This window comes from Nothobranchius furzeri, chromosome 6 (assembly GCF_043380555.1).
Source record: "Nothobranchius furzeri strain GRZ-AD chromosome 6, NfurGRZ-RIMD1, whole genome shotgun sequence".
Lineage (NCBI taxonomy): Eukaryota > Metazoa > Chordata > Actinopteri > Cyprinodontiformes > Nothobranchiidae > Nothobranchius > Nothobranchius furzeri.
In genome coordinates this window covers 33,324,913-33,352,910 of record NC_091746.1, presented here as the reverse complement: position 1 = coordinate 33,352,910, position 27,998 = coordinate 33,324,913, and the positions used below count along the sequence as shown (strand labels likewise).

General features: G+C 43.2%; 1 protein-coding gene across 1 annotated transcript; it reads right to left on the bottom strand.

Moving 5' to 3' along the window:
- Positions 1-37: 37 nt before the first annotated feature.
- On the bottom strand, positions 38-27,173 carry arhgap27l (Rho GTPase activating protein 27, like). The gene is made up of 22 exons (XM_054747203.2): positions 27,034-27,173; positions 14,496-14,613; positions 13,157-14,097; positions 8,523-8,717; positions 7,325-7,462; positions 7,099-7,254; positions 6,570-6,629; positions 6,401-6,487; positions 6,015-6,095; positions 5,850-5,927; positions 5,651-5,722; positions 4,717-4,784; positions 4,530-4,617; positions 4,184-4,285; positions 3,604-3,720; positions 2,990-3,062; positions 2,617-2,733; positions 2,283-2,381; positions 2,103-2,180; positions 1,895-2,029; positions 1,349-1,454; positions 38-1,187 (listed from the first exon to the last, which is right to left on the bottom strand). The coding sequence occupies exons 2-22, from the start codon at positions 14,524-14,526 to the stop codon at positions 1,010-1,012; spliced, it is 3,000 nt and encodes a 999-aa protein (XP_054603178.2). The 5' UTR covers positions 14,527-14,613; positions 27,034-27,173; the 3' UTR covers positions 38-1,009.
- Positions 27,174-27,998: the final 825 nt, after the last annotated feature.

The following is a 27,998-nucleotide window of genomic DNA, read 5'->3' as shown; positions in this document are numbered from 1 at the left end:
AAGTTCTAGAGCTGCTGAGGAACCAAACAAACACATCTGGGTTCTGTGGTTCTGATCCACTTTAGTTTTAATAAAATTCTGTCTCATGTACAATAACCGTTCTGGTCCACCAGAACTTTGTTCTGTTTCTTAAGCTCATAAAAATCAGATCAATAAGAGCAGATAAACACGAGTTCTGGAGTCACTCGGAACCGGCCTGGTCCGTTTTAGATTTAAACATTTAAGGATGTTTCATTCTCCTTTTGTATTTAGTGGTTTTGATCCATCTTCATGCTTTCAGTCCATCAGAAACAGATCCAGGTTCTGTCACAAAAAAAAAAAAAACACAGCCCAAAAGTTCTGATCCATCTGGATCCTGTGATGTCCTCAGATTTTCACACAGTTCCTGCTTCAGGAAGTGATTTAGGTTTCCAGAACCGGGTTAACCCTCTAGACCAGAAGTGATGATCTAAACCTGTTAGTGTCACCGAACAGCACCGGTCCTGGTTCCCCTTCTCATGAATAAAAATGCGTTCTGGAAGTTTGGTTGCCTGAAGGTTTCAGGTTCCAGTCCTGGTTCATTTATACAAAGAAAGCAGAACCGGTCGGGTACCAGCCCGTTAAGCTAAAAACAGAAACTGGCGATTGATTGAATACAGCTCAGACTCTTGTCTGTTGTAGGATTTTGATGAACATTTCAGTTGTGGTTCTGCTGGAACCCGCTAAAGGATCTGAGAATTGGCTGAGTGAGGTATCCAAGGGTTAAAATAAAGTTCTGTTTTGGTTCTGATAGCAGCTAGGGGTTCTGGGGTTTTGTGTTTGGGTTCCAGTAGGAGACTTTGAGGTTCTGTGGTTGTTCAGGTGCCATGAGACCCAACCCTGTTGGTTCACTTCTTTAAAGCAGCTTTCCAGACCCAGTCCAGTGTACAAAGGTTCTGGGTTCAGCCATCTGGACCTCAGCTGGAGGTTCTTCTGAGGGAGGGTTTTGCTGATGTTCTAAAGGTTCCGTAGGTAGACCGTGGGGCTGGTTCTACCTCTCAGAGAAAATGTTCTTGTACTGGTTGAGCATGAGCTCCACGATCTGGCTCTGGAACACCATGTGGACCGTCATGTTGGCAGACTCGGCCTGCGGACGAAGCAGGGTGGGTCCAAACACGATGGCCACACTCTGAACTGACATTCTGTTGGACTCTTTGTGCTCGACCACCCTGAAACAGACAAACTATGCCTGAGTTCTCGTTCTGACCCAAAGAGTCCGCTACAGTCTGAGTGAACAGAACAGGTCCTGAATCACTTCCTGTACTTTCCTGTGTGGCTGATCCAGACCCAGAACTGGCTGGCTGGTTCTGGTCTGGCAGGTTAAACTCACCTGCACAGGTGTTTAAAGAGCAACTCCATGGTGTCGTAATTTGGCAGCGGCAGAGATCGGACCAGATCCTTCACATAGGAAACTCTCAGGCTGTAATCTGGAAGTTCTGCAGGAAACAAACACAACGCTTTAAACATGGGAACCTTTTCTTTGCCAGATTCTTACATTTAAACTCAGAAATTAGTTTGAAAGTAAAATCTAATACATTTTAACCTTTGTTATTTTATTTTGAAATGTTAGTTTACATTTATTCTGAAAGAGCTCCTCATCCCTTTTGTGTCTGGATCAGAACCACACCTCTCAGTGCTGGTTCTGATCCACCCAGGCTGCATGTTTAAGTGTTTCTGTTACAACAAATGGTCATGTTCTACCAGATGTTGTTGACAGCTGAGCAATCAGGAGGAAACGTTTGAGGAGGTATTGGTGTGTGTGTGTGTGTGTGTGTGTGTGTGTGTGTGTGTGTGTGTGTGTGTGTGTGTGTGTGTGTGTGTGTGTGTGTGTGTGTGTGTGTGTGTGTGTGTGTGTGTGTGTGTGTGGTCTACTGACGGATAGCGCATATGAACTTCTCGAAGCTGCTGAAGGGAAACAGTGGCTCTGGAAGCTCTCTGAAGAACAGCTTCAGTGCTCCGGTGACCACATGGATCTCCTCCCACTGCCCATCCTCCAGGTCCAGTTGTTCCTCTGCAGAATTAACCTAAAAACTGTTAGTAGTCCTGCAGGAACCATCTGAATCAGTAGCCAGCTCTGGATTTACCGTGATCTGCTTTGTGCCGTAGTTTCTGGATCACAGCCAGGTTTCCGTTCACCCTGTAAATCCCGTCCACATCCAGACCTGGATACACAAAAGTACGAGGTGTCAGACTGGCAGCTCATCGTGGTTTTGACCAAAACTATGTCTACAAGGTGTGTAAGGTGTGACCAGGTGTGTTATCACCTCTCCTCTCCACAGTTTTGATACATTTCTCCACAAACTTTGGGATGGTGGTGTTCTCTCGATGGCAGAGCGTATCCAGGTGACATCCAAACACATTATCTGAAACAATAAAACCGCTTTCTAATATTTTTTTTATTAATTATGTGTTTTTGTTGTTTGTTTTTTCCTTTCTGGGAGCCAAACTAATTTACAGACCCAGCAGAGTAATCTGATTTAGTTCTGTTAATTTTCAGTCAACCAACGAGATGAATCAGAACCAAAACCAGAACCAGAACATGAACCTGGGGGCTTCATCTAAAGAAAGGCAGAACAGGTGTTCTGCTTTGTTTTGTACCTCTTATGTATCCCTTCTCTTTGACGCTTTGGAGTGTTGGCCTTCGCTGGAGGAAACGTTTCAGTTTGCGTCGTACTCGGCTCTGCTCAGGGTCCAGCTCTGAAGAATTTCTGCTGGCTAAAAGAACATCAAAGGAAGAAGTGAGGAGACTGAATCTGATGACAACTGAACACAACAGAGGAAAAGCAGGTAATCACAGTAAATCTTCACTTCAGTCAGCTTTTATTTAGAACTGTCATTTATATAATCTGCTTCCTGAGAAATGAAATAAAGTCCTAAAAGTAATCTTTTTCCTTTCAGCCTCGGCTCTTCATCAGCAGCATGCCTCAGACGGAGGCAGCTCAGGACCTTTGACTGGGTTGAGCAGACTCACGTAGCCTCTTCTTGTCTCTGTCCTCCCGATCAGAACCCGCCTCGTCTTCATCATCGCTCAGATTCCTGTGTTCCTGAAAGAAACAACATGTCAGTTCTCGAGTCAAAGTTCTCTAGGATCACATGGGGTAACTGTGTGTGTGTGTGTGTGTGTGTGTGTGTGTGTGCGTGCATGCGTGCGTGCGTGCGTGCGTGCGTGCGTGCGTGCGTGCGTGCGTGCGTGCGTGCGTGCGTGTGTGTGTGTGTGCGTGCGTGCGTGCGTGCGTGCGTGCGTGCGTGCGTGCGTGCGTGCGTGCGTGCGTGCGTGTGTGCGTGCGTGCGTGCGTGCGTGCGTGCGTGCGTGCGTGTGTGTGTGTGTGTGTGTGTGTGTGTGTGTGTGTGTGTGTGCGCGTGCGTGCGTGCGTGCGCGTGCGTGCGTGCGTGCGTGCGTGAGTGTGTGTGTGTGTGTGTGTGTGTGTGTGTGTGTGTGTGTGTGTGTGCGCGTGCGTGCGTGCGTGCGTGCGTGAGTGTGTGTGTGTGTGTGTGTGTGTGTGTGTGTGTGTGTGTGTGTGTGTGTGTGTGTGTGTGTGTGTGTGTGTGTGTGTGTGTGAGAGAGAGAGAGAGAGAGAGTTGTACCGGATGGTGTTGTGGCCCCAGCTGTTGAATGGTGTCCTGGACCACCTTGAACCAGTCAAAGATGATGTTTTCAGCATCAGACTGCATCAGATACTCACAACCCTGGCGAGTTTTTAGCTACACACACACACACACACACACACACACACACACACACACACACACACACACACACACACGCGCACACACACACACACACACACACACACACACACACACACACACACACACACAGCAATTAAATACAAGAAATAAATACAACAACAACAGTAGTAAGGTGAGGGACCGTAGTTATGCCTCTAAGGACCAGTGACCACTTGGAACACTAAATTTCTTCTCCTTGGACCTTTCCCTTTATGGGTCTCTACAGCAAATCATTCCTCTACCCTCACTAACTTCCTGTACTCTTTCACCACATAAACCATATCAGTCTAACCTCTTGGACTTTTATCTCCAAAATATCCGACATGACATGGCTCTCTGATGGACTCTTTCCAGAACTAAAACTATTGTGTAAACCAGGTAGAGCTTCTGCAGCTGACTGTCACCGAGGAAACAGTTGTTACTGTGCAGAGCTTACCTCAAGGACATGCTTCTTGGAAGACTTGTCTTTGGTAGCCCATTGAATCGAGGCTCCCTTCAGTTCCACCGTGTACTCTGGAACGATCTGTGAAGCTTTGCTCTGAGAAAGAGAAGTGGGCGAAATCATCATCATCATCTTCAGCATAATCATATCATCATCGTTGTCATCATCATCATCATCATCAAAACAATCACAGCCATCATCATCTTCATCATCCACTTTTCAAGTGTCCTGTTCCAATGGAACAGACAGGGTGTTAAGAAGTGTACTGCATGTTTTCAAACATACTGTTAACTTTTATTACATGTTTTTCTACATAAATGAACTGAAAACCATTTCTTACAGCACTGCCAACAGGAGTAGATTTGGGGTCTTTGTAAAAGGTCAGAATCCCCCCATGGAGGACGGTCCAGGACTGACTCCAGTTCTTTCTGTCCAGCAGCACATCAAAGAATGGGGGTGGGTGACACATCTGCTGCAGTAAAACCTTTCAAACGCAGGCTGCAAGGATCTGAAGTTGCTGGGCTCACCTGATCTTCTTGCTGTTGTCAACCACCTTAGTCTTGTTGACGATTCCTGCTTTTTCCAGCACATGGCCCTGCAGGGACAGACATGCAAGTGAGTCTAGTGGCTTTTGTAAAGCTGCAGGTCGGCTTACAAAGGCGGTCCATCTGTAAACTGGGGAGTGGAGAGAGAGTTTGCCTGGGGGTGTCCATTGGCCTACTTCATACTGGAATCTTTACAGGAAATCAGAAACTTTGGTTCATTAGATCCTAAACCCACCAACGGATATTCAACATTCACTGAAAATTGAATAGAAATTGGATGTTGTTGGATATTGCTAGTCTTGTTGGGTGAAGCTGGATGACGTTGGACATGTTGCATGTGCATGGGTGTTGTTGGAGGGTAATGGACAGTGGTGGATTTGGTTGGCTGTGGGTGGATATGGTGTTGGACGTGTTGTAGGAAGATGGTGGGTGGTGCTGGACTTGTTGGATGGTGTTGGGTGTTTCTAGATGTGTTTAATGAAGCTGGTTGTGTTGGACATGTCAGACTGTGTTGTATCAGGTACGATGGTTTTGATAATGTTGAGTGATGGACGGATGGTGTTGGAAATCATAGATCTTAACAGACTATCAATAAGGGGCTCCAGCAGAACCATAAGCTGAACCAAAACCAACCAGTGGTGATGGGTTAGTAGAGTGAGATGCAAACAGAAACTTTCTGGGCAAAAGAGTCAGAGTCAGATTAGTTTCATGAGGATCTCGGTTTCTCTGTGATTCTTTCTAACAGTCAGTAAAGCTGAACGTCCACAGCAGGGGGTGCCGTTGTTCTGATCTGCCCACAAAGTTCCTTCCCTTCAGCGAGCAAATGACATGTTAGAGCCAATGGTTAGTAAGTGCAGTTGCCATGGCAACCTCAAGGAACAGACAACCCAACAGTCAACAGTCACGTAGAACCTACATGTACACCCAGCTGGTTGAAGTCTGTGCCCTGATTGGACAGATTCCTTCTCAATCTGTGTTTACTAGAGAGCTGGTTGGGAGGAGAACAGGTGTCAGTGAATGGATGAGTCAGCCAATGAACACGTTACTGCTGATGGTCTATTGTGCAAGTGAAAGGGTCTAACTGTGGTCTGGCAGCCGGACCAGTGAGTCTTCACCTGTGGACTGTCAAGGGAAGGCTTTCTGGAAGCTTCTGTGACATCTGAAGTGATCCTCCTGTGTCCAGGTGTGAATGTCTGTAACACATAAAGTCAAACTTAGGTGTTCCAGGTGTCATGATCATTACCGAGTTTGCATTGTTTGTTTGTTATTATCTGACTCACTTCTTCAGCGATGCTGTGTCTCAGGTTTCTGACCTGCAAAACCACTCCTTCATCACAAACTCCATTTCCCATCAGCCCTTTCTGTAGATCATATCAACATCAGTAGCTGACCTCCTACCACTAGTGTGTGTGAGACTGTAACAAAGCCTCTGAAGTAAACACTTTATTTTAAAAGTGGTTCTAAAGAAAGGGAACTTTTTTAAAAATTATTAATAAAAAATATCAGATCACAACTTCAGTCAGTGAACATTTGTGCTCAAAGTTTGACTCTGGGGAATACACTCATACTTTTTATTGGTAGATGCTTTAGGAGCAACAAAAATGACGCAGAAATCAAAATCTGAACCAAAGGCTAACCAGCACTTTCTCTGATGCGGACTGATTACCTCCTGCTGCTTGTGCTGGATGTTTGTGTCCTTCTGCTCCAGCTGAGCTCGGTGTATTAAACCCTGCTGCTGCTGCTGCTGCTGCTGCTGAGGAAACAGGAACAGAAACAGGAAGTCAAACCCAAAGAAAACCACGAAAACTCTTGACTAGCTTTTGTTCAACTTGTACCGTTGTAAAGACAGTATCATCTTTGGCTCCATCCGGGTAGTCCTCTTTTGGGAGGGGAGGCTTCAGATGATAAAAGAGTGGCCATGTTAGGGTCATGTTAGGGGTCATTTTAGTGTTCGGTGTCTGCATGTGTGTGTGGTAGAGTTCTGCATTGGGACTGAGGTCCTGCTGCTGTGGCCCCCAGACTCTGGGACTCTCTCACCCTGACCCTGAGACCAGTGGACTCGGTGGACTCCTCTAAATTATAACTAAAACCCTGAGCAGATATGGCTGCTTGAGCACAATCCGTAAGTTTGAATAGACCAACCAAAATCTTTTATGTCAATGTTCCAACGTACAGCCAGTCATGTAGTGTGACATCATCAGCAGGTACAGGGCTACTTGAGCACATCTGGTTCCTACAGCGTTAGCAGATTTAGTTCTGTGCAGAGCTCCTGTGTGTGTGTGCATGCGTGCGTGTGTGTGTGTGTGTGTGTGTGTGTGTGTGTGTGTGGTATATTAACATGTTAATACATAAGAGATGGAGTACCGGCCTGTTGTCCTGCGGCCTGCTGGCTGTAGATCCAGGTGACGACATGGGGGACTGTGGCTCTGGGACAGACCAGGATGTGGCACCTGTATTGGGATTATGGAAGTAGATTCTTCCTGATGTTTCATCCATAAGCTGCTCCCAATCCCCGGAGCCCTGACAGAAAGGTTGTCAGTGAGTGGGTCCAGTGGGTCACAGTGATACTGCAGAGAGGAGGTTCTGATACCTGAGAGGAAGCTGGGGAGAGTGGACTGGACAGACCTGTGTCTCCAGCCGGTGTCAGGCTATTGTGATGGGACCAGGTGGTTTGTCTGGTTGCTGGATGGTAATAATATGACTTCCCACTGTCATGGTCAGTGTGCACCTTAATGAAGATACAGTGACTCAGCATAAATTTACAGGATTTCACACCTTCACCTAAACAGAAGCCGATGTTTTCAAGATGAACAGTTTAAAAAGATTCTTAACGGTAAAAAAAAGGTTCTGTTTCTGACAGTTTCTCTGACCTGGTCTGGTTTAAATGCACTGAAGTGCCTTTGAGCAATGCAGCAACCAGTCCCCTGTTTCTGAAATATCTGATTTCTGTTTAGGAAACCTGATAAGCTCAGCTTCCACTGAATCAAACTTTAATGATTTCAGTGAAGCACACACGTGGCACTGAGTTTAAACTCACAGAGAAGGTAAGAACGTTAGCGGGAATGGAGTTTCACATCTTTCCTTTCACCTTTTCATCCGGATCCATCAAATATTATTATTATTATTATTTTATAAATACAGCACTGTGCAAAAGTTTTAGGCAGGTGTGAAAAATGCTGTCAACTAAGACTGATTTCAGAAATAAAAGTGTTAATCGTTTATTTTCGTCAATCAACAAAAAGCAGTGAAAACAAAATCTAAATCAGATCTGGTGGGACCACCCTCCTCCTCCAAAACAGCATCAGGTCTTCTATTGAACACAGCTGTTGAAGGAACTGGGATGGTTGGTTGTTCCAGACATGTTGGAGAACTAACCACAGATCTTCTGCAGATGTAGGCTTCCTCACATCCTTCTGTAATCCCACACACACTCATGATGTCAGGATCGGGGCTCTGCGGGGGCCAGACCATCACTTCCAGGACTTCTGGTTCTTCTTTATGCTGAAGATGGTTCTGAAGGACTTTGACTAGATGTTTGGGGTCACTCACTTTAAATTTCGTAAATCGGAGAAAAATAAACAATCAGTATTTATATTTCTGAAAGTGTTTATTGTTTACAGCATTTTTCACACCTGCCTAAAGCACTGTACCTTCTTTTACTCCTTGTTTTAATTTTTTTCTCCTCACTTCTCACTGACTTTGGATTTTATTTTATCACAATTTTTATTTTAGCAGAAAAAGAAATAAAGGACCCAACAAATAACAACTCCCAGGATAAGTCCTCTTACCTGCCATCCATCCTGCAGGTTAGCGGGGGAAGCGGGGCTTGTCAGACTGGAAGGGGGGCTAAATGAAAAGACTGTGGGATCTGGTGGGACAGGGTCTGCTGGAGGCTGGGTAACGGAGATCTGAGGTTGGGATGATTTTTTCAGGAAGGAAACGTTGGTGTATATTACCGACTTAGGGTCAAGTGAGCCTTGATCCTAGAGAGAGAGAGAGAGAGAGAGAGAGAGAGAGAGAGAGAGAGAGAGAGAGAGAGAGAGAGAGAGAGAGAGAGAGAGAGAGAGAGAGAGAGAGAGAGAGAGAGAGAGAGAGAGAGAGAGAGAGAGAGAGAGAGAGAGAGAGAGAGAGAGAGAGAGAGAGAGAGAGAGAGAGAGAGAGAGAGAGTCCATCATGTTCTCTTTCTTGGGTTTTGTTCATGTTCCTCTATAGAGGACTTCTCCAACACCCTGACTTAAAACCAACACAGCCTCTGGACTTTGGGACCATTAATTTGTTCCTTTACCAGTTTTCACACAAATATATAACATTACCACATGGGAATTCCTTTGAATGGAATGGTATCACGGTCTGGTTGATGCTAAGATCTGATCCAACTAGATATGGCCCAGAGTCTCCTCTAAGCTGTAGTGCCACTTCTGATACAGAGTCTGAATAAAGCTAAGGTCTGGTCCAAGATCAGGTCCAAAGGTACTAAATCAGTTCCAGAGTCTGAAGCAAGTTCTGATACCTCCTCAGGCCCAGGGTCTGGTTCAAACTATGGTACCACATCAAAACCTGAGTCTGCTTCAAGCTAACGTATCTGGTCACTCTATTGGTGTCACATGATGAAACGAAAGCCCTGCCTGGTGTTGTTGGATGATGGGACTGAAAAACTACCTGGTCTTGCTGCTACTTATTTTGTGGATCTCATCCATCCATCCATTTTTTTTCTGCTCACCCAGAGTCAGGTCGCTGGGGCCCCAACCTAAGCAGGGAGGCCCAGACTTCCCTCTCCCCAGTCACTTGGGTCAGCTCGTCTGGGGGGAAACTCAAGGTGTTCCCTGGCCAGCTGAGAGACACAGTCCCTCCAGCGTGTCCTGGGTCTTACTTTTAGGCCTTCTCTCGGTTGGACGTGCCCGGAAAACCTCACCAGGGAGTACAGCGCCCACATCACTGCAGACGCAGCACCAATCCGTCTATCGATCTCACGCTCCATCTTTCCCTCACTGGTGAACAAGACTCCAAGATACTTAAACTCCTCCACTTAAGGCAGGGCCTCGTCCCTGATCCGGAGAAGACATTCTATCCTGCTCAAGACCATGGACTTGGATTTAGATGAGCTGATTCTCATCCCAGCCACTTCCCATTCAGCTGTGAACCTCTCCAGTCGGAAGACGGCCATCCTATTCTGATGAAGCCAACAGGACCACATCTGTGATCTAATTTCATGAACCTGAATTCTAAAAAACAATGAAGTAAATCAGTAATCAGAGACTTGTGGACAGCCCTAAACTTTACTTCAGGACTCAGAGTATCCCAGGGAGGAAGATCTGATGTAACTAGAACAACAGAACCTTGGTCCAAAACAAGTATTCCTGACTTTTGAACATTTCAGTAAGGTTGGGATTTAAAGGAGTGCAGCATGAGTTTGACGGCAGACATGAAAACATTGCATGTTTGACACGTTTCTGAAATTTTCCACAATCCTGACTTTGGTGCAACAGTAACAATTGAATCCAGCCGGTTAAAACCAGAACTTTAGGATTTGAAAACACACTTCAGATCTTTTTACTGCTCAGGCGCTGTTGTGAGCCAAACTCAGACTGAAGCTCTTTGTCTGCAATTGATTCAATTTCAAACCAGTCAGACCAGTTCTCTTCTCTCTCTCTCTCTCTCTCTCTCTCTCTCTCTCTCTCTCTCTCTCTCTCTCTCTCTCTCTCTCTCTCTCTCTCTCTCTCTCTCTCTCTCTCTCTGAATGCATCCTGTCAACTGTGACATCACTGCCTCCACCTGACCTCATCACATCCTGCTGTGTCAGAACAAGCCCCAGAACCAACCCCTTACACAGAATCATACAAAGGCTACAACTTCTGAAGAACGTTTAATTTATTTAATGTCAGACCACAAATAGAAGTTGTAAAAAGAAAGATGTTCGTATTCATTCAAAATGAAACATCATCACAAAACTTAAATAGTTTAGATGCTGGTTCTGCAGGGTCTGAGGTCAAAGTTTAGACGTTTGTTTCAACTGTGACCAGAATAAAAAGAGGAAACAGCTTTATCTGCTTCCGGCATCACATGTCAGCGCTCCAGGAAACATCTTAAAGCAGAGGGCTTTAATTTTGTAGCAGCACTCCTGAAACCCAACCCAGAGATAAAATGTATCTTTAAAGGGACTTTTCGGACTTTTGAATTTTTATGCTTGCGATTGCCCCCTCAGGCCAAAAGCGTAATGGCAGCTTCAATAGTGAATAGTGGGCTCATGCACGAGGCACGCATGCTGTACGTGCACACTCCTTAACGAAAATAACAGCTGAGACAGAGCACAGAGCTCCGAGAGCGTCCCGTGTGTGTGTGTGTGGCCTGGAGGACAGAAGAACACAGCAAATTAATAAAATAATGTGCCTCTGTCTCTGCAGCTGCACTTTCTTGTCGGCCGGCCGAACGTGCAGTGTGTGTGTGTGTGTGTGTGTGTGTGTGTGTGTGTGTGTGTGTGTGTGTGTGTGTGTGTGTGTGTGTGTGTGTGTGTGTGTGTGTGACCCGGAGGACAGAGGACAGGAGAACACGCAGCTAATTAATTAAATAATTTTGTTCTGTACCTTTCTCTTCAGCACAGCCGACAAAGGTTTATCATGGGTCAGTCTTCGTGCATGCTCAGATCATTTCCTTTCCTTGCTTGAAAAATTGTTCCAAAATGAAAGTTGAACCCACATCTTTTTTATCCGTGAATTCAATGCCGTTTGGCGAGTCTCAAATAAAAATTTGAGCGTTTTATTGCTGTAAAAACATATACCATTAATGTAAAAAAGAAACTCAAAATAAGCCATGTTCATACCCAGAATCAAACCCAGGTTCTCAGCATGAGAGTCAGCCATCTTACTTGGTGAGCTAAAGCACCAGTAACATTTGATGTATCTGTAACATTTATATCCTTAATGACAGCTGAAATAAAGCCAATCCAAAGAATGGGTCGGAGCGAAAATGGCTGTTTTATTGCAGGAAATATCTGGAAGAAAGTTCTACAGAAAGTAGCTAAGGGTCCTCAGAAATGTAGCTAATTTTGAAGTCACTCTTTAGGACCCATTCGTGGGTCCTCGGGTCCGCTGGAGCTTGAAGTTGCCAACGATCATGTGCTACCCCATCTAATGGACAATTGATTGACTTTTGATGATTTGTAATTTATTCTCTGTATATTGTCAAGTATTATTTATTGTATGTATTGTTAAATAAGTGTTATAATATATTCTACATTGGTACGAACCTAACAGTCTATTCCATTCTGTCTCTATGTCACTTACTCCTGTGGGTTGATCCTAGTTTCTGATCTGAATTACATCTAGTCCTGATAAAACAAGTCACCCAAATTACTCCCATTCATGTTACACTATGCCTAAGCGTGAACGCGCATGAAGCAGCCTGCTCGACCCAAGCAGCTCTCTTTTTCTGTGATTTTACAGAAAAACAGGAAATCACAGTAAAAATGCCAGGGCTCATTCTACAGGACCAGGGCATTGCAGGAGAATGTATGAAGAAGAAATTTATTATTTCTATACATGTTTTGACTGTCAAACTTCCTTGTAGTCCCTTTAACTTCAGGAGGTTCTTGTTCTCTAGGTACCACATCCACATCTGGTGGAAAACCAAACCAGAACTCAGCAGGTATCCCAGATGAGGCAGGAAACACACAAAGACCAAGTTTCTGTTAGTTCTGATGAACATCGGATCCATTTGTCTTTTGAACAGTTTACATTTCAGCTTAATATGAAAAATCTAACAAAAACTTCTTTTTTAAATAAGGACTTCTCCATCTCATTTGGACTCCATACAAAGCACATTATCTGGTTCTGATCAGACCAGTTTTAAAGTTTATGGATCGGGAACAAACACAGGCTCTGCTTATTTTTAAATTATTCTCACGAATCAATTTGAAACTGGACAGAACATTTGATCTACTGGGGCAGCAGTAGCTCAGGAGGTAGTGCGGGTTGCCTCATGATCGGACGGTCATGGGCTCGATTCCAGCTCCCGCCAGGTGTATTCTGCTGTTGTGTCCTTGAGCAAGACACTTCACCCATCTTGCCTATGTTGGTGGTGGTCAGAGGGCCTGATGGCACCAGATGGCAGCCTCGTCTCTGTCAGACCACCCCAGGGCAGCTGTGGCTTCAAAGTAACCTATCATCACTAGCAGTGTGTGAATGTGAGAGTGCATGAAAGTGTCTTTGAGTGTCCTAAACAAGCGCTTTACAAGTTCGATGTATTATTAATATCATCATCATTATTATTATTATTATTATTATTATTATTATTATTATTATTATTATTATTATTATTATTATTATTATCATTATTATTATCATTATTATTATTATCATCATTATTATTATTATTATTATTATTATTATTATTATTATCACTGCCCTAGCGGCCTAAGGTGTCTTACCTTTGTGGTGGGTGAAGCATGAGCAGGTTGTACAGGTGCAGGTTGTACAGGTTCAGCCGGAGCTGCTGGACCTTCTGGTTTTCTGTGCAGAGCCTCCAGGTCCAGGTTCAGGTCCTGGATGGACTCGTAGATGTGGTGGGAGTCTACCTCCTTCGGTGACTCCTCCTCTTCTTCGCTGCTTTCTGTGCTTATCTCCTCCTCTGCCACCTCCTCCTCCATCTGCTGCTCCTCCTTTTTCTCATGGCCACCCTTTGATGGTGAGGACATGCTACTGGGAGGAACCACTGGCATCTTCACTGGGATGGGCTGGTTCTGCGGCCGGGTCATGCTCTTAGGGTCTGCTGGACTAAAACTGGGAACTCGAGATTTCCCAGAATCCTTCTGGTCATCTAGACTCGACAAATGAGGCTGCTTTTTACAGTCCACCATGTTTGTAGTCCGACTTGCCGTAGAGGTTGCAGATTCTGTAGAAGCAACAGAGGGGGTTTTGGGGAGCTGTGGTCCCATATGTGCCAGGTCTGACACATCCATCATTACACCAAAGGTGGACATGCGATTGTCGACTTTCTGTTGTCGATTGGAGGCAGCAGGCCTGAGGCTGATTAGCACCTCATCACTTTGTTTGGTTCTGGTTCTGCTGAGCTCTTCTAGAGGTTTAGGAACAGGGACAGCAACAGGAACAGGAGCCACCACAGGATGTAGCACCTGTTTTGGAGTGGGTGGGTCAGTGAAGTCCAGTGGAGACGGGAAGTCAGGGGGCAGCTCTTTGACGTACTTGGCAGGGATGTAGAAGGGTTTGGAGTTGCTGTCCTTTCTGACTTGCCACCAGTGGTCGTTGGTCTTGGACAGCAGAATGTAGCGCTCATTGGGTTTGATGGAGACAAGAACCCCGTCCCGACCTTCATATTCATACTCAAACTCCACCAGGACCAGACCCAGCCCTGAAAAATCAGAAGTTATAACAGAGTGGGTTAAGCTTGGAGGTCACTGTTTCTAATGCTGTGTCAGAACCTGGTTATGCTGCAGTTGGTTTGGTATAATAAACATCTGAGCTGTTTCCTATTTCTCCAAATTTATCTATTTTTAGATATTTTTTTACAAGTTTACTGATGTTTTATTGGTGTTCTGTGAAACAAGCAGACAGGTTATATGATGATTCGGTCAGATAACCACGTCCATCAAATGTAACAACCTAAAACCACAGCTGTAAAGGCTTATGGAAAAAAATGAATTTGATGAGAATCTTAATAAAATGGAACACAACCTTGTCAGAACCAGGAGGTGCTGTTTGTTTCTGAATTTCAGTTCATAAAAAGTTCAGTTCAAAGCCATCACTCACCTCTGCTTAACAGGGGGGAGGGCACAGCCATTTTATAGCCCTGTGTTCTACAGGCCCCGCCCCCTCAGGTAGATGAATGAAGGTGAGGGGTCAAAAATCAACCCAGATTCGCAGCCACCTAAAAAGGTAAGAATACACAAGATAAACAAGATCCTGTCAAATTGAAACTCTGTCTGGAATTTAACACTTCCCTGGTCTTAGTCTGCATCATTATCATCATAACCACTACTATTATAATCTTTATCATCATCATCATCATCATCATCATCATCATCATCATCATCATCACCTTCACTAGCATCATCATCATCATAACCACTACTATTATCAAAATCATAACCACCACCTTCATCATCTTCATTATCATTATCATCATAGTCATCATGATCATGATCATCATTATCACTACTACCACCATCATAACCAATACCATCATCCTCTTCACCATCATCATCACCAGTAGCATTATCATCTCCACTATCATCCTCATCATCAACATGATTATCATCTTCACTACAATCAACATCTTCACTATCATCCTCACCATCACCATCCTCTTCATAATTACCATCTTTATCTTCATTATTATCACTACCATCATCATACCTGTCATGATCATCATTATTGCCAACATCATCATTCACCTACACCACTGAACTGGCCCTTTGCACTTTGCCAGTTATAGGCATTATTCCGGTGTTTTAGATCATGTGATGTAAATCTTTTGCTTTTACTTTGTGAAGTGCCTTGGGAAGACTCGTTGTGATTTGGCGCCATATAAATAACTGGATTTTGTCAGAAAGAGGGCGATGTGTCCGAATACGTTGGACAACCTCAGTCAATTTCTGCTCTTCACGTAAGTCCAGCTGCTGACTGAACCATTATCCTGCGATCCTGAAACAACTTTGTTTGGTGATCTTATGTGAACTGATTAGGATTTTTTTGGCCCAATTTTCAGAACTTTTTCTGGATTATTCTTCATTTATTTGGTGTCATTGATTGTTTCTGACTGTTTGATTGATGACAGTTCTCTGAAACATGAACCAGTACCTGTTTGAGCTCCAGACCTGTACCTGTTTGGAACCACGATCCAGTATCTGTTTTGCCCCAGGACTAGACCTGTAAAGTAGTATTCTTTTATTTCTAACAGCGGATTGACTGGCATTTAAACCAAGAGAGTTCTTTTATACCCAATCGCCACACACAGACCGCTTCAGGAATGAGAGCTATGAGTTATGTTGCTTCTTCTGCAGGTTGACACATGCCTGAGTATTTCAGCCCTAAACACTCTGCCCTAGTGGTATTCAATCCTGGTCCTAACCTTTTGTAGATGTTTTTCTGCTGCAACTCGCCTGATTTGAATCTGTGGTGATGCCAGTCTTCAGCAGAACTAAAGGAGCTCCCGAGGAGGTAACACAAACATTAATCAGATGTGTTTGGAAAGAGAAATACCTGAAACATGGAAGATGGTGACCCTGAAAGACCCAAAATGTGACGTACTCGTAGAGGCATGCAGCTTTCGATCCTTACTGTGAAACTTAAACCTCATTAATTGCAGCTTTCAGAGTTCAACAGTCTGCAGGTTGCCATGGAGATACTCTACCCTTTTAATGAGGGGAAATGATAAGTGGATGGAGTCAATGAATTAATGTTATTTTTCTTTTTCTTTGAAGCCAGACAGAGCGCCATCAGCAGAAATTGTGAAACAGCAAATTTTGTTTGTTTTATTTAACCATTAGGCCACTTAAACCCCTCCACCACCATAACGTTGCAGTTGAAGGCAAAAAGCTCTCCAGAGTACATTCCACAAAATAAATTGCAACAGGTAGATCCTCAATAATTCCCGTTTTAATCCCTGTCCATTCTGAGGGGATCCAACAACAACCCTGCTGTCTTTTCTGTCCTGCTATGAATGTTATGGTTTGTGGTTTGGGACCAGTCCTGCTGTTTCGCCGTCACAAGCTAGACCTGAGATGGACCTATAGGGCTGAATCACAGGAAGCGCTGCCTGGCTCCTTCAGTTATGTTTTTGATGCTTGACAGTTTTCCTGCCTGGTAGCCTCAGAACCAGGCACTGTATTACCAAACAATGGCAGAAGACTGGTCTCAGGCCAGCTCTGTTTACAGAGGGAAATCCTGCTCTTCCTGTAGGCTGTAGGCCCCATGCACACTGCTGCGTTGACTCCACCCCACCGTGACATCACACACTGATGTGTGTATCTGTATTTCCTGCCTTTGTGAACCAACAATAGTGTTACTTGTGTTAAAATATTTAGAGCAGACCACCTAAATATATTTGATTGGTTCGTTTGAGATCTAAAAGATTTATTAGACTCTTCTCCCACAGTTCAAAGTTTACATTTCTGCTCACGGCGACAGGAGGAGGTTAGCAAGGTTCAAATGTGACAGGTCTCCCTCATTCTCCTCTATCCACAAGCAATATGTTATGACACTCAGACCAAACACACAGGCACTCTCACGCACTCTCACCTAAGCCTCGCAGCTGTGTGGAGCACAAAACAAACTGAGCTGTCAGTCATTAACTAAGGGTGGAGATTTGGTGGCAGGAATGTTGACATATCAGGGCAGAGCAGATATTTAAAGGAGAGTCTTCCGTTTATTTGTGTTCTGGAATTGTGTATTCCTGAGGTTCCCCACGGAACCCACGTCCATCTCTAAAAGTCACTGGGAAAGAAGTGGGGGACACTTTTTTTTTACAGGTCACAAATTCAGCCTGAAATCACCCGTGTAGAAACATAAGTCATTCCACCATTCGCATATTCACTCACACCTAGTGACTATTTAGAGTTGCCAGGTAACCTGTATGGGGAAGCAGCAGTATGTGAAGGAAGCCGTGGCATGCACACAGGAAACTTGCAAGCTCTGGAAAAGTATTTGAACTGGCGACCTCCTTGCTGCAATGCAACAGTGCAACCAACTGCACTATCATGAGGCCATCTGTCAAAGTCCTCTTCAACAACATGCTGAGTGTGTCATGTGACATAGAGCTAACAACCAATCACAACTCAGCATATATGAGTTATTTCACCTTTGCTCTGTGAGTAAATGTAGATGTGGTCACATTTAGTGCAGACGTTTCTAAGTTCAGGTCATAATGTAGCCAAATCTGAATACACAACATGTCTACACAACACACACAGAGCAACAACATCATGTCTAAAAACACACACAGACCAACAACATCGTGTCTACACAACACACACAGACCACCAACATCATGTCTACACAGATAGACCAACAACATCATGTCTACACAGATAGACCAACAACATCATGTCTACACAACACAGACAGACCAACAACATCATGTCTACACAACACACACAGACCAACAACATGTCTACACAACACACACAGACCACCAACATCATGTCTACACAGATAGACCAACCACATTTCTACCAACACACACAGACCAACAACATCATGACTACACAACACACTCAGACCAACATCATGTATACACAACACACACAGACCAACAACATCATGACTACACAACACACTCAGACCAACATCATGACTACACAACACACTCAGACCAACATCATGTATACACAACACACACAGACCAACATCATGTATACACAACACACTCAGACCAACATCATGTATACACAACACACTCAGACCAACATCATGTATACACAACACACACAGACCAACAACATGTATACACAACACACTCAGACCAACATCATGTATACACAACACACACAGACCAACAACATGTATACACAACACACTCAGACCAACAACATCATGACTACACAACACACTCAGACCAACAACATCATGACTACACAACACACTCAGACCAACAACATGACTACACAACACACACAGACCAACAACATCATGACTACACAACACACTCAGACCAACAACAACATGTATACACAACACACACAGACCAACATCATGTATACACAACACACTCAGACCAACATCATGTATACACAACACACTCAGACCAACATCATGTATACACAACACACACAGACCAACAACATCATGACTACACAACACACTCAGACCAACATCATGTATACACAACACACTCAGACCAACATCATGTATACACAACACACTCAGACCAACATCATGTATACACAACACACACAGACCAACAACATCATGACTACACAACACACTCAGACCAACATCATGTATACACAACACACTCAGACCAACATCATGTATACACAACACACACAGACTAACAACATCATGACTACACAACACACTCAGACCAACATCATGTATACACAACACACACAGACCAACAACATGACTACACAACACACACAGACCAACATCATGTATACACAACACACTCAGACCAACATCATGTATACACAACACACACAGACCAACAACATCATGACTACACAACACACTCAGACCAACAACATGACTACACAACACACACAGACCAACATCATGTATACACAACACACACAGACCAACAACATCATGACTACACAACACACTCAGACCAACATCATGTATACACAACACACTCAGACCAACATCATGTATACACAACACACTCAGACCAACATCATGTATACACAACACACACAGACCAACAACATCATGACTACACAACACACTCAGACCAACATCATGTATACACAACACACTCAGACCAACATCATGTATACACAACACACATAGACCAACAACATGACTACACAACACACTCAGACCAAGAACATGTATACACAACACACTCAGACCAACAACATCATGACTACACAACACACACAGACCAACAACATGACTACACAACACACTCAGACCAACATCATGTATACACAACACACTCAGACCAACATCATGTATACACAACACACACAGACCAACATCATGTATACACAACACACACAGACCAACAACATCATGACTACACAACACACTCAGACCAACAACATGACTACACAACACACTCAGACCAACATCATGTATACACAACACACATAGACCAACAACATGACTACACAACACACTCAGACCAAGAACATGTATACACAACACACTCAGACCAACATCATGTATACACAACACACATAGACCAACAACATGACTACACAACACACTCAGACCAAGAACATGTATACACAACACACTCAGACCAACAACATCATGACTACACAACACACACAGACCAACAACATGACTACACAACACACTCAGACCAACATCATGTATACACAACACACTCAGACCAACATCATGTATACACAACACACTCAGACCAACATCATGTATACACAACACACACAGACCAACAACATCATGACTACACAACACACTCAGACCAACAACATGACTACACAACACACTCAGACCAACATCATGTATACACAACACACTCAGACCAACATCATGTATACACAACACACTCAGACCAACATCATGTATACACAACACACACAGACCAACATCATGTATACACAACACACTCAGACCAACATCATGTATACACAACACACTCAGACCAACATCATGTATACACAACACACTCAGACCAACATCATGTATACACAACACACACAGACCAACAACATCATGACTACACAACACACTCAGACCAACATCATGTATACACAACACACACAGACCAACATCATGTATACACAACACACTCAGACCAACATCATGTATACACAACACACTCAGACCAACATCATGTATACACAACACACTCAGACCAACATCATGTATACACAACACACACAGACCAACAACATCATGACTACACAACACACTCAGACCAACATCATGTATACACAACACACACAGACCAACAACATGACTACACAACACACACAGACCAACATCATGTATACACAAAACACTCAGACCAACATCATGTATACACAACACACACAGACCATTAACATCATGACTACACAACACACTCAGACCAACAACATGACTACACAACACACACAGACCAACATCATGTATACACAACACACTCAGACCAACATCATGTATACACAACACACTCAGACCAACATCATGTATACACAACACACACAGACCAACAACATCATGACTACACAACACACTCAGACCAACATCATGTATACACAACACACTCAGACCAACATCATGTATACACAACACACACAGACCAACATCATGTATACACAACACACACAGACCAACAACATCATGACTACACAACACACTCAGACCAACATCATGTATACACAACACACTCAGACCAACAACATGACTACACAACACACATAGACCAACAACATGACTACACAACACACTCAGACCAACAACATGACTACACAACACACACAGACCAACAACATGACTACACAACACACTCAGACCAACATCATGTATACACAACATACACAGACCAACATCATGTATACACAACACACTCAGACCAACATCATGTATACACAACACACACAGACCAACAACATCATGACTACACAACACACACAGACCAACATCATGTATACACAACACACACAGACCAACAACATGACTACACAACACACACAGACCAACATCATGTATACACAACATACTCAGACCAACATCATGTATACACAACACACCCAGACCAACAACATGACTACACAACACACACAGACCAACATCATGTATACACAACATACTCAGACCAACATCATGTATACACAACACACTCAGACCAACAACATGACTACACAACACACACAGACCAACATCATGTATACACAACACACTCAGACCAACATCATGTATACACAACACACTCAGACCAACATCATGTATACACAACACACACAGACCAACAACATGACTACACAACACACTCAGACCAACAACTTGACTACACAACACACACAGACCAACAACATGACTACACAACACACACAGACCAACATCATGTATACACAACACACTCAGACCAACATCATGTATACACAACACACACAGACCAACATCATGTATACACAACACACACAGACCAACAACATGACTACACAACACACACAGACCAACAACATGACTACACAACACACACAGACCAACAACAACATGACTACACAACACACTCAGACCAACATCATGTATACACAACACACACAGACCAACATCATGTATACACAACACACACAGACCAACAACATGACTACACAACACACTCAGACCAACAACATGACTACACAACACACACAGACCAACAACATGACTACACAACACACACAGACCAACATCATGTATACACAACACACTCAGACCAACATCATGTATACACAACACACACAGACCATCAACATGACTACACAACACACACAGACCAACAACATGACTACACAACACACACAGACCAACAACAACATGACTACACAACACACACAGACCAACATCATGTATACACAACACACACAGACCAACAACATGTATACACAACACACACAGACCAACATCATGTATACACAACACACACAGACCAACATCATGTATACACAACACACTCAGACCAACAACATCATGACTACACAACACACTCAGACCAACATCATGTATACACAACACACACAGACCAACAACATGACTACACAACACACTCAGACCAACAACATGACTACACAACACACACAGACCAACAACATGACTACACAACACACACAGACCAACATCATGTATACACAACACACACAGACCAACAACATGTATACACAACACACTCAGACCAACAACATGACTACACAACACACTCAGACCAACATCATGTATACACAACACACACAGACCAACATCATGTATACACAACACACACAGACCAACAACATGACTACACAACACACACAGACCAACAACATGACTACACAACACACACAGACCAACATCATGTATACACAACACACACAGACCAACAACATGTATACACAACACACTCAGACCAATAACATGACTACACAACACACTCAGACCAACATCATGTATACACAACACACACAGACCAACAACATGTATACACAACACACACAGACCAACAACATGACTACACAACACACTCAGACCAACATCATGTATACACAACACACACAGACCAACATCATGTATACACAACACACACAGACCAACAACATGACTACACAACACACTCAGACCAACAACATGACTACACAACACACTCAGACCAACATCATGTATACACAACACACACAGACCAACAACATGTATACACAACACACTCAGACCAACAACATGACTACACAACACACTCAGACCAACCTCATGTATACACAACACACACAGACCAACAACATGTATACACAACACACACAGACCAACAACACGACTACACAACACACTCAGACCAACATCATGTATACACAACACACACAGACCAACAACATGACTACACAACACACACAGACCAACATCATGTATACACAACACACTCAGACCAACATCATGTATACACAACACACACAGACCAACAACATGACTACACAACACACTCAGACCAACATCATGTATACACAACACACACAGACCAACAACATGACTACACAACCCACACAGACCAACAACATGACTACACAACACACACAGACCAACAACAACATGACTACACAACACACACAGACCAACATCATGTATACACAACACACACAGACCAACAACATGTATACACAACACACACAGACCAACATCATGTATACACAACACACACAGACCAACATCATGTACACACAACACACTCAGACCAACATCATGTATACACAACACACTCAGACCAACAACATCATGACTACACAACACACTCAGACCAACATCATGTATACACAACACACACAGACCAACAACATCATGTATTCACAGACAGACCAACATTATCAAGTCTACACAGACAGACCAAAAACATGACTACACCACAGAGCAGAGGTGTGGACTCGAGTTACATGACTTGGACTCAAGTCAGACTCGAGTCATTATTTTCATGACTTCTGACTGGACTTGATAAAATCTGTAAAGACTTATGACTTGACTCAGACTTGAACGCCAATGACTTGCGACTTGAATCGACTTGCATCTGTTGACTTGATGATGACTTGAGCATATTTGACATTTTAGCACAAAAGTGGAACGGCATGGACAAAAATCCTAAATCATTCTTGGTTCTGGGTTAGATCTTGTACAGCTAAATGCAGCAGCACTTTGTTTAGAATCAGTTTCAGTTGCACTTTCTGCTTGTTTGAGCAAATAAATGAAGCTTTAAGAAGCTTTATTTCTGGAATTTAGTTATTATCATTGTCATTAAATTTAAGTTAGATAGATGACTTGAATATGACTTGAAAATTCAAAGCTTGGACTTGACTTGGACTTCTACATCATTGACTTTGGACTCGACTTGGACTTAGTTGTCTTTGACTTGGACTTGACTCGAGACTTGACTGGAAAGACTTGTGACTTACTTGTGACTTGCAAAGCAGTGACTTGGTCACACCTCTGCAACAGAGACAGACCAACAAAACAATGTCTACACAACAGAGACAGACCATTTTTGGTTCTTTTTAAAACACAGGAAAGGTTTCTCTTTACCTTGCTGACAGTTTTGTTTGCCGACTGCAAAACATCCTCAGAGCTGATGCTGATGGTGGCGTCACTTCCTACTCTGTTTATCCGCGGGCAGCAGAGGACGTTGTCACCCTCTGCTGCCCGCTCTCCCCTCTCCGATAATGCAGTCCCATGCACAATACAATGTGTAGACCCCATCGTTTCTGTTCATGGTCCCGCATCCACGTCTCCTTATCTCTATAGCTTCTTTTATCCATCATTTGTATTTTTGTTGTTCGGTGTTTATGATCCTTTTGTCATCCCAGTCCATTATATGGATTTCTTTTGTGCAGTGATCTGTTACGGCTGACTTCTTTATTGTGCTTTCTGCTTCTTGTTTTGATGCTCTTGTGTGTTTTCGACTTGTTTCTTTCTTGCACTCCTTTCTCTTTCAAACATGGTAACAGAAGAAAGAGACCGCAAACAAGAGGACAAACACATACAACATGCTTTAAAGACCTGCGGATACCCGACATGGGCAATAAACGAAGGAAAACAACAAACAACAACAGAAAGAAAAGAACAACCTAAGCAAAGGACCAGAAACCCAGAAAGACAAGAACCAAAACCAGTGATAACCCTACCATACATCAAAGGCTTAACAGGAAAAAATAAGACCAACAATGAAAAAACACAACATAAACACACCAACAAAACCATACACAACAGTTAGAAACAGACTAGTACACCCAAAAGACAAGATACCAGCTGGACATAAATGTGGAGTCGCTTACGAAATCCCATGCAAACTCTGCAATAAAGCATACATAGGAGAAACCGGACGCCAACTCAACACACAAACAATGGAAAATAGAAAGGAGTGCGAGAAAGAGGCAAGTCGGAAACACACAAGAGCAGCAAAACAAGAAGCAGAAAGCACAATAAAGAAGTTAGCCGTAACAGATCACTGCACAAGAGAAAACCATGTAGTGGACTGGGACGACAAAAGGATCATAAACACCGAACAACAAAAATACAAAAGATGGATAAAGGAAGCAATCGAGATAAGGAGACGGGGATGTGGGACCAAGAACAGAGACGATGGGGTTTACACGTTGGACCGCACATGGGACTGCATCATCGGAGAGGGGAGAGCGGGCAGCAGAGGGTGACAACGTCCTCTGCTGCCCGCAGATAAACACAGTAGGAAGTGACGCCACCATCAGTGTCAGCTCTGAGGATGTTTTGCAGTCGACAAATGAAACAACAGCAAGGTAAAGAGAACCATTTCCTGTGTTTAAAAAATAACCAAAAATGGAATTAGAAACTAGACACAGTAAGAACATACCAAAGATGTGTAGAGACAGACCAACACTATCATGTCTACACAACACAGAGATGAACCAGCTACACATCTACTGCACTGGTTAGCATGCTAAACTAACAAAACTGAACAACCAGTCATGTTTCTATAGACCTGTGTGCATCACATCATATTCAACTGTTCTGTTGTATTTATTTAGCTGTTACTGAATCAAATGCTCATACCGAATTAGGAATGGAACCGTTTTGCAAATGAGACTCACAATGAACTTTGGTCCTCCAGGAAGACTTTTACATAAATTACAATTGCCTCTCAGACCTGATGGCAGATCTTTACACTAATCTCTAATCTTTAAGACCTCCTCCAACAGCTCCTTTCAGCCTGTTTAGAAACATCTTAGACATCTCTAGTTTCTCCTGCAAAACCAGAATCGGCCCCAGGATTCATATCTAAATCCTCATGAAGCTCAAAACCGTGTATGAGACCCATGTAGTGCAGATCTGTAAAACCTGCTGAGACACTACTCAAAGTACAAAAACCTGCTAGATCTCCTAAGTACTAGCTTCTATCACTGATAACTTCAACCTTGTAAAAGATTCAAAACTTCCGAATGGACCAAAAACTTTAATGAACTGTTAAATTAGTCTGTTGGGAGGACAAGACTGTTTAGTTTCTGTTTCACAAATCCAAACCTGACATATCCATTAGAACTTTTAATAGTGCCTCTAGCTTCACTGAAAGTTCTGAAAAATCCCAACTTAACTCAACCCTAAGCCTAATCCCCAATCTCAACTATCGTTGGCAGGACACGAAACCTAATCCAGGACCTCTCTAAATGAATGAATCATTCAACTGAGAAGAATGAGTCCATGAACTAACTTTCGAACATCTACAGTCTCCTTTGTGGGCAACAGAAGCAGTTACCTGGTCAGAACACTAGTTACCATGACAACACAGGTCAGTTAGTTGGACACTAGCTGCAGGTTAAGCAGCTCTAAGGGTTTGCCTTACATAAAACCAACAGATTCTGACCTCATGAAGATCTTCTGACTAACATTAGATCGAACCCATCTGATGGATCTGGACTCTGATGAAGCTCCAAATCCACAAGGTCTATCCAACTCATCCAACAGATGCAATAGGTCCATTAAGTTCCAAAAGCCCGGAGGGTCCAACAAGCCCAACTGTTCCAATAGTTAACAAAGTCCAACAGTTCCAGTAGATCCACAAAATCCAACAGCTCCTAGGTCCAATGGGTTCAATCAATTGGTCCAACTGATTCTGAAGTTTTGGACCAGATTTTTATATCTGGTGCTTCTCTTTGGCTTATGTTTGCAATTTCTAGAAGCCACTCCTGAAATGTTCTTTACAGTTAAGATCCAGCAAATGGTTCTTTTTCTGTTTCCATTAAATTTAGGAATTCATCCTGAAGAGAACCTGAACAGTATCAGTGCCCGCCTAGAATCAGAGGAAGTTTCACACACACACACACACACACACACACACACACACACACACACACACACACACACACACACACACACACACACACACACATACACACACACACACACACACACACACACACACACACACACACACTAAGCAAAAACAACTACGAGACATAGACAGACAGACAGACAGACAGGTTTTACCTACATTAAAACTGAGGCGGGCTAATCCTTCTCCAGTGTTTCTTCCTGTGTTCCTGAAGGAGACTCTGAATTTTTCAAACAGGTTTTTATTTGGCTCCGCCTCCATTCAACCTGCCAGTCCCAGCTTGTTCGGTCCAGCACTCCTTCCTGCTCCTCCACCCTTTTCCCCTGCTCCGCCTACTCATCCTCCTTATAATAGCAGACCAGCACCGCTCTCTGTCTGTCTGTAAGAGTTGCATACTGATACATCTTTACATGCTAAATGAAACAGCAAACAATTAGATTATATCCCTCTTATTAGATTATATTCCTCTACTTGACCCTTTAACTAATAAGGGCTCTTCCTCAGCATGACTTTGATTCCTGAAGTAGGGACATTTCAGACAAATTACACTTTCATAAGTCTATCTCCTGTTTAGAACATCTGTTCCTGAAACAATTATTGTGTTTTCAAACACTTTTAGGTTTAGGTAAACCTACGATAACCAGCAGTTGTTGTATAGCACGTTCACTGTCTCTATGTAACAAATGAGTTTTATTCTCCTTAAAGAAATCTGCTGTCCCCCTCTTAAAGTCAATTTAAAGACCATGGGTGAAATCAGATGAGATAAAGTTGAATTAATCAGTGAATCAAATTACATATTTTAGAGTCATCTTTTCTTCTGATCAGAGGAGATTTGCCAATTCTGACCAGAAAATAGGAAGGCATATAAAATGTAGCTGTCTGTTGTTTCTTAATGAGCTGAAGCTACCTATGCATACCCCTCTTCCCTACCCCCGATGAGTCGTTTATGTCGTTAAGACTTATTGTGTTAGAATGGTTGTTTGAAATCAACAAATACATCTGGAATATAATCCACAGCCAAAAGTGGAACAGACAAGGACATCAGGTGCAAAGCACCATTATCCCATAGATGGCAAGAGTCTCAGAAGAGTTGAGAAGTATTTTCTCCAAACACAACATCCCGG